The sequence below is a fragment of a genome, unplaced genomic scaffold (genome assembly GCF_019419815.1).
Source record: "Pyrus x bretschneideri cultivar Hongxiangsu unplaced genomic scaffold, Pyrus_bretschneideri_v1 Contig9, whole genome shotgun sequence".
Lineage (NCBI taxonomy): Eukaryota > Viridiplantae > Streptophyta > Magnoliopsida > Rosales > Rosaceae > Pyrus > Pyrus x bretschneideri.
The window spans coordinates 5,668,728-5,677,361 of record NW_025999831.1 but is presented as its reverse complement, the minus strand read 5'-3'; the positions used below and the strand labels follow the sequence as shown (position 1 = coordinate 5,677,361).

At 36.8% G+C, this 8,634-nt stretch overlaps 1 protein-coding gene across 1 annotated transcript; it reads left to right on the top strand.

Moving 5' to 3' along the window:
- Positions 1–315: 315 nt before the first annotated feature.
- On the top strand, positions 316–7,714 carry LOC103963085 (putative elongation factor TypA-like SVR3, chloroplastic). Its single transcript, XM_009375863.3, has 14 exons — positions 316–618; positions 856–965; positions 1,062–1,265; positions 1,355–1,531; positions 1,780–1,932; positions 2,507–2,596; positions 2,902–3,036; positions 3,120–3,236; positions 4,517–4,668; positions 4,747–4,831; positions 5,143–5,237; positions 5,940–6,105; positions 6,392–6,587; positions 7,287–7,714. Exons 1-14 carry the CDS (start codon positions 378–380, stop codon positions 7,421–7,423), a joined length of 2,058 nt encoding a protein of 685 aa, XP_009374138.2. The 5' UTR covers positions 316–377; the 3' UTR covers positions 7,424–7,714.
- Positions 7,715–8,634: the final 920 nt, after the last annotated feature.

Below are 8,634 nucleotides of genomic sequence, written 5' to 3'. Positions count from 1 at the left end.
CTACCAAAACTTTTCATTGTGGGTGGGATTTTTCAGTGTGAACGGAACACAGGATGATACATTACGTGTTACTATACAAATAGTGAGATATACGTGTTAAAAAGTTAATGATTTTTGAAAAAACAACTCCTACCACTTTTATAAAAACAAATGGTATACCATCCGTGTCCTGATTACAATGAAAAATTTCTTCCATTGCGGACCCTAGCTGACATGGACTCACCTAGAGAGCCCCGCCCAACGATGACGTGGAGTAAAGAGCGCCTCTTACTGCAACTGTATCTTTTTGCTTTGGAGTTCCAACAGCAGCCACATTTGCCAAATCTCCTCGTTATCTCTCTCTCCGAGCCACTGCGAGCAGAGAGTGAGTGAGAGCCATGGAGATGGCAACCTGCAGCTTCCACAGCTCCTCCTTCTCCCTCCCAAACCCTAACACCAACAACCCTAGAATTACTACCCTTTCCTCCAAGCAACTCTTCGGCTTCACCTTGCCTTCTTCCTCAACCGCCAAAACCACCACACTCAAACTCCGCTCCCGGAACTCGAAACGCTTCTCCGCTCACCCGCCAATCAAATGCTCCGTCTCCGAAGCCACCGAAGCCGCCGCCATCGAAACAGGTACTTTCGCTTCTTCTTCACTTGCAACCTTTCATTTCTATGCCTCTGCTCCTCCTTTTCCTATTTACTGCAGCAATTCATTACATGAGTTTGGTATTTGAAGAGAGTTTATCTTCGAAATAGTCTCGTAGCGATAGAGGTTGTTTTCTTGCTTTATTTGTTGATTGTGTGTGTGTGTGTGTTGGTTGGGAATGCTGGGTAATGTTAGTCTGATTGGGAACTTGGTTCTTGTCTTAGAGAGGAGGAGTAAGTTGATGAGGAGAGCTGACATAAGGAACATAGCAATCGTAGCGCATGTCGACCACGGAAAAACAACTTTGGTTGATGCAATGTTGAGGCAATCAAAGGTAAGACTAGAAACCTCATCAAAATTCTTCATGTCTATGTGATTTTGGTTTGTATTTCTAAATTTCTTAATGACATTGTTGGGGGATTTTGTGCAGGTCTTTCGTGATAACCAATTTGTACAGGAAAGGATAATGGACTCGAATGATCTAGAGCGTGAAAGGGGAATTACTATACTAAGCAAAAATACCTCTATTACTTATAAAGACTCAAAGATTAATATAATTGATACTCCTGGACATTCTGACTTTGGAGGCGAAGTCGAACGCATCCTCAATATGGTGGAAGGCATTCTTCTAGTGGTACCCTTTTGCACCTTCTGTTGTTTTGGATCGTAATCCTTATATGTAATGTTTTTCATGTCAGCATTTTGCTTGCTATGTCTTTGTAGGTAGATTCTGTCGAGGGCCCAATGCCACAAACAAGATTTGTTTTGAAGAAGGCTCTAGAATTTGGCCATGCAGTTGTTGTTGTTGTTAATAAGATTGATAGGCCTTCAGCTCGTCCGGATTTTGTCATCAATTCCACTTTTGAACTATTTATCGAACTAAATGCGACAGATGAACAGGTAACAAATATTTTGGATTTCCATTTGTTTCTCTAACCAGGTGCTTTATTTTGACTCCTAGTGCCTTTGAAACGATGTATCTGGGGTGTTGAAATGGTATCTTGGAATATTAGGAACTAGTTTGTGGCTATTGTGGAATATAATAGCAAGAAATTTCCTTTTTGAAAACCTGTTTTAAATCTTGATCAGACTGAGAAAGCTAAAAAGTCTGTGGCATTGAAAGTCTAATCTCGTTGTTTTCCTTGCAGTGTGATTTCCAAGCAATATATGCTAGTGGTATTAAAGGAAAGGCTGGGTTGTCAGCTGATAAATTGGCAGATGATCTTGGGCCCCTTTTTGAGGCCATAATGAGATGCATACCTGGGCCTGCTATTGACAAAGATGGTGCACTTCAAATGCTTGTTAGTACCTTTTCTTTAATCTCATTGTTCTTTGTCCTTTTATTTTATGAACATTTACAACTAATATTGAGTGTAATATCCGGATTTAACTAGTTCTTACTTAAAGAACTGTACAAAATAGTACAGCATAGAGAAGGCTGATCAATATAATGAGATCACAGGGGCTTTCTTGTATTTACCTGTTAATATTTGTAAATGATTAAGGCATATGAGCTGATGCTTGCATACTTTCGAATAGTGAGTTCAAAAATTACCTATCACGTTTCAGACCAAGAAGACCTTTTACTACATTTCAGGAAATGAAGAAAGTTAATGGCTAAAGTTGACTGTTATGAATAACAAAATTTCTGGTCATATTAAAGCAATTCAGTAGAGTGGCTAGCGAAGGCAAAATGAACTGTAGTACAAAAAGCTTTTATTTGGTCACCATAATACTTGTATAGCTTTAACTTGTTGCTATGAAACTTAGCTGCATTTGCTTGTACTTTACTCTTTTTATTTTTCGAGTTTTCTTAGTATTCAACTTAGGCATCTATAGACTGTTCTGTACGTAATTTTAATTGAAATATTGCAGGTTACAAATATCGAGTATGATGAACATAAAGGCCGAATAGCTATTGGACGTTTGCATGCTGGGGTTCTGAAGAAAGGGATGGATGTGAAGGTGAGTTTGAGCCAAATCTGGAAACCTGGTCAATGTATTCTAGCTTTTTCTTTTCATTTATTTTCTTCACCAAATTAAATAGCTTGGGATAATATTTTCATGATATCTGACTATTGCTGTTAATATTTAACCCATATCAGTATTATTTTTACATATTTTATATGAATTCTTAAGATTGTATTTTTTTTTCATCATGGTTCATTTCCAAAAAGAAAGGAAGGTATAAAGTTCATCTTAATGCATTTTCTTCAATACAGGAAAAGAAACAAGTTTTCTAAACTTCTGCTCATGATGCGATTTTATAGGTATGCACCTCAGAAGATGCATGTCGAGTTGCAAGAGTTAGTGAGCTTTTTGTGTATGAGAAATTTAGTAGGGTTCCTGCAGAAAGTGTGGAGGCTGGTGATATATGTGCTGTTTGTGGAATCAATGATATTCAGGTTTTAATGCTATCACATTTTTTTTTTTTTTTATAAATTTGAGAGTTATTTCTTGGTTTATTTAATATTTTAAATTTACTCAGATTGGTGAGACAATTGCTTGTAAGATCGCTGGGACGCCATTACCTGCCATTAGGGTTGAGGAACCAACAGTGAAAATGGCTTTTGCCATAAACACTTCACCGTTTGTTGGACGTGAGGTACGTCTACAAAATAATTTCTACAGATGTTTACTGTCTCATACTATGACAACTTGCTCCAATTCCTTAAGATTTCCTTTTAGGTATATCTATGAAACAAGCCAGAATAATCTGAACAATCTGCGTTTTGTAAAGTACAGAGACACCTTATCAATAGGGATCTCTTTCGATGATGGGATCACAATGTGGCCCAATCCTCAATGCAGTCAATTCCAAGTCTTCACTTTTTTAGTCTCCTCGTGGATCATCCTTGTAAAAATCCAACAAATCTGAAATCAGTTATCTAATTATGATCAAATATATAGACAAACAGAATCTTTTCGTTGAGAACTGAAATATAGATGATAATTCAAATGGGCAATCAATTTCCAACTTTTCTGATCTTTTTCCAGGGATGACTGTTAGATGCGAGTCTAAAACTTATATGGTTCGTATAGCCAGGCCATTTTGCAAAGTGGCACCAACAATGCTCCCTTTAATTCTCCTTGGAAGGGATCCCTATTCAAAATGAGCCTTTATAATTACATATGCATATGGACATAAGGGATCCCTATTCAAAATGAGCCTTTATAATTACATATGCATATATTATGTCCATCCAACAGTTTCTCAAACTACGTTAATAGATTGAGCGGCTTACTGTGTACACTAGTTTCATTACATCATAATCTCTTTCCCAGCATCCTGGCTCTCAAAAATATACACACTATACTTAAGATGTACAGTTTATATAATTAGATATATTCTTGAGAATGCTTAACATCCCACATCTGGATTTCAAGCCTTACAGGAGCATTTGAATGGCTTGGTACTTTACGTTAAGTCACTCATCTGAGACCTTGTTAAAACCTAAAACCTGACTCCTAAACAGTCATTCTACATTCTAAAGTATATACCCTGTTGGCAAATGGAGCAGAAGATATAAGACATGCTGCATTTTAAAAATGTGTGAAAGTAGAGATGATTTTGTATTAACATAAATAGGGTGATGTTTTTTGTTTCTGGTTGAAATAGGGTAAGTTCAATTGCCACATTATGGAATAGTATGATGTTAGACTGTCGGTCTGGCACTGTAGATTCAAACAAGAGTCCACCTAATCAGTGGTTCTTGATTGACGGTCTGTCAACATTGCATGCAAATTATCTGACAACTTAAGTTTCTGCCTGGTCAATGGTTCATATCTTTTGTTAATGTCCTACGGGTTATTAGTTCTGGCACCAATGTCAAGGGATCTTTATCTTGTGTGACCTTAATTGGAAATGTATTTGGTCCTTTTCAGGGAAAGTATGTTACCAGTAGGAACTTACGCGATCGTCTTTCTCGTGAGCTTGAGCGTAACTTAGCTATGAAGGTTGAAGATGGCGAAACAGCAGACACCTTCATTGTTAGTGGACGGGGTACTTTACATATTACAATATTGATCGAGAACATGTGAGTATAGTTATTTTTTTGTTATTCCACAATCCTGTTTCTTCTATATGCACAATTTTAAATGGTTATTCAATTCAGGCGAAGAGAAGGATATGAATTCATGGTGGGACCTCCCAAAGTTATTAACAAAAGGGTGAATGACAAATTGCTGGAACCATATGAGGTGAGTGTTGAAACTTTATTGTTTCTGTGTATGAAATGGGCGAATTTTGAAATTACTTACTGTCATGGTTGAAGGCCAATGCTTCCACTTTGATTGGAATGGAAACAGGGCACATCGTCATACTACTTAAAAATAATAATAAATGCATTGCTTAATTCTTAAGAACTGCGAAGCGGTGGTTCATTCAAAATTACAAATAAACAGCATTGCCAAATGCTTTTCTTTTCTTGAGGAAAATATCCCCTATAAGTTACGAATGATGCTACCGCTCATCTGATAACAGTCGTTTATGTCATGTGGATTGCTTGCAGATCGCCACTGTGGAGGTGCCAGAAGAACACATGGGTCCTGTTGTTGAGCTTCTTGGCAAAAGGAAAGGGCAGATGTTTGATATGCAAGGAGTTGGGTGTGTAGACATTATCCTGTTTCTATTTTCATCTATAACTAATCATCTTTTATCAATGTGAATGCATAGTACAATCAGAGGTGATGATCAAGCACATGAAAATATTTAGAGCATAATTTTCTCCGTAACTCTAGCAGTGCTTAGGGTGCAACAAAAGTTTGCACCCTGTAAAAGATGGATTTTTAGATAAGGATACAGTAATTACCTAAAATCAGTTGCCAATCTATAATTTTATGCATCTGCTTGTGCAGGTGCAATATCCATGCACCCTCACATTTCCCCTATATATGCAATGCACATTAGTTGCCTTGCACCTGAATGTCGAGCCCATAATGAAGACCTTGTGAGAAAGACTTTTGTTCCTTTAGTAATTTATTGTGCCTTCTATACCACAATTGCTTGTCAGTTTCACTCTTCCTGAACTGGTGCAAATAAATTTCCATGTAGAACTCTCATAACTAAAATTATGCACTTTTGGTTTTGAAATTATTAGACTATGTAACTGAAAGAACATTAGTAAACCAATAATTAATTGTCATCTAATAATGGTCCCCATCCCCCGCAGTGGGTATCATGGAGGGTCATAGTGCTTTCACATACTCTCCTTTTTTTGTCTGATTGTGGCCATGACAGTTATTGAATTGTCTGCTTGGTGAATGCAACATCTGATCTGATTATCTGTCTGGACTATGCATGCACCAGGTCTGAAGGCACAACCTTCCTCAAATATAAAATTCCAACTCGTGGCCTTCTTGGTTTGCGAAATGCAATTTTAACAGCTTCTCGTGGCACTGCAATTCTCAACACAATATTTGATAGCTATGGACCTTGGGCTGGTGATATGAGTACCCGGGATCAGGGTTCACTGGTAACTTCTGATATATAATTCATTATTTTGATGTTTAACTTTACAAGTCTTAGTGGTGGTGAAAGCCTTTTGCCAATGTCTGTTATGGTACTGACTTCAATAGTTGTTATATCACTTGTCACACTTTTGGACATCTAAAGTTGAGATGATTTTTTGCATTAAAGTGAAACTCAAGTTCAAGCATTCCAAGTCATCCAAAATAACAATAAGATCATATATGTGACTTGCATGTATGTCTCCCCTGCGTCAGGATAATTAAATTTAACTGCGAGAGATTTATTTTCAGGTTGCCTTTGAGGGTGGAACGAGTACTTCTTATGCCATTTCTAGTTCACAGGAGAGGGGGCAGTTGTTTATTGGTCCCGGGGTGGAAGTTTATAAAGGTCAGATAGTCGGCATCCATCAGCGGCCTGGGGACTTGTCCCTTAATGTGTGTAAGAAGAAGGCAGCAACAAATATCCGTTCCAACAAAGAACAAACAGGTGAGAAGCAACTATAGTGCTTGCTAATTTTTTTTTTTTTCCTGTCTATTGCGCAAAAGAGTTAACTCCCTTCTGATATTGTTAAGTTTAAATTTATTAAGCTATGATAGGTTGACCAAAAAGATATATCGGTGAAATTTAGCTGTTTTAAGGCAATAATGCCAAGTAAATAATAAAAACTAAATTTTTTTCCTAACATTCCAATTATGTCTAACCAAGTTGTTACTTTATATTCGTAAGCTATTTATCCCATTGTTAATAGTACTTTTAGGCAGACCCAATAAACATAGTACTCTACATGGGGCAACCTAAATAGATTGAATTTTCATCATAATAATTTTGCTTTTGCTCTACATGATTCAAATGTCCGCTCTTTTTTCCCAGAACAAAATTATCCTTATATTTGTGACGGAGAATGAGATATTTGATGTTTCTTAAGTTTAATGGTGTCTTATGCTTAATATTTGTTAGAACTAGTGCAATAGCCCTTCTATTAGGCTAGTATTTTCTGAAAGGTCTCTCCAATTTCCCACTTCAATAATTTACCTAGGCATTAATTGCTTATAAAATGGTTGGGTTCTCATGTTTTCTTCTAAGTTTTTTACTGAGTAATTCAATTTTCTTGAGTTTGTACATCTGCAGAAGCAAGCCTCAGTTTATAGCATTTGATAATCTCGAATCTCCCTTTTCGCTATGTAGTGATTCTTGACACCCCATTGGATTACAGTCTGGATGACTGCATTGAGTATATTCAAGAGGATGAATTGGTGGAGGTAACTCCTGCAAGTATCCGAATGTGCAAGAACCCAAAGTTTTCAAAGAAATCAAATAGGTAGTAAGTTTTCGTAAATATATATATGATGTGAACCGAAGGCTCATTGTTTTCAAAGTAACCAAAGCTCATTGCTTTATGTTTCGACATCAAGGAGAAAGAGTAAGCAAAGTTTTGTAATATTAATTGGTTGTATATAAAAGAATGAGACTCAAAGTTGTAGTACTATAAGATGTTCACTGGTGATGTGAAAAGACAAATTGAATTGATGAAGATTTCTGACTTTGAGTTGTAATGGAGACTGCCATTGTCACATAGTTTTTATTTTATCGAAGAAGTCAATACTTTTAGCTAATGGAAAGGAAATGTTAGCAAAGGATATATTATTTTGTGAATTTTAACTGCTGCTTGTTCGAGCTCAGGCCCGTTGTCAGTTGCTTAACAGGTACGTTTTGTCACTTACTCAAACTCTCTTATAATTAAGATATTCCAAGTTTGACATTCGACAGAAGATGTGCCCCTGAATGTATTATATAACACACACACACGCATAATATAGTGAAGCTGTTATGTCTAGAAGATTAGTTGGTAAAATTACGAGAAAGATGAAGATTGAATACACTTGGGTATGAGAGGCTGTATATGCTCCATAGAAAAGTCTGATTTCCATGACTTGAGACCAAACCAAAGTTCCAGCTCTCATTTTCAAGTTTCTACTAGCTAAAGTTGGTCTCCATCTCTCATGTCATCCTTGCTATGCATTTGTGCATCTAGATGGGGCTTGGGACCGCCTCCTAGAACCAAAGTTGGTCCTACCAAAGAAATTTTTAGGTTTGTAGAACGAGTCCATTGTTTGAGTCAATTAAAGTGTGCAATGTATATTAAAGAGAAGTTTCTGATTCCATTCTATATGGTAATGATCCAGTAACAGTTTGTTGTCAAGTTATCAGAGAAACGGCCCACTTCCAACGACATTGACCCTAACTTGTTAATTACTGCCTGCACAATTTGATAGTAGTGTGGTTTTGTCACAAAAAGCATTGGTATTAGTTGAAGTGAGGTCATACCAACTTAGGATATTTAAACTCTTCGTTTTCTTAGTTTCTGCTCGATGTGAAACTATTTCAACATTTGTGTGTTTGTGAGATATATAACGAAACCTGTGATTCATACGACCTGGTGACAAAGAAGATATATAAGACCAAACCTAAGAGAGAGTCATACGTACACGAAGAGTATTTCGTTTCGTTTTGTTGACTTTTTAAGCGAAGGGAC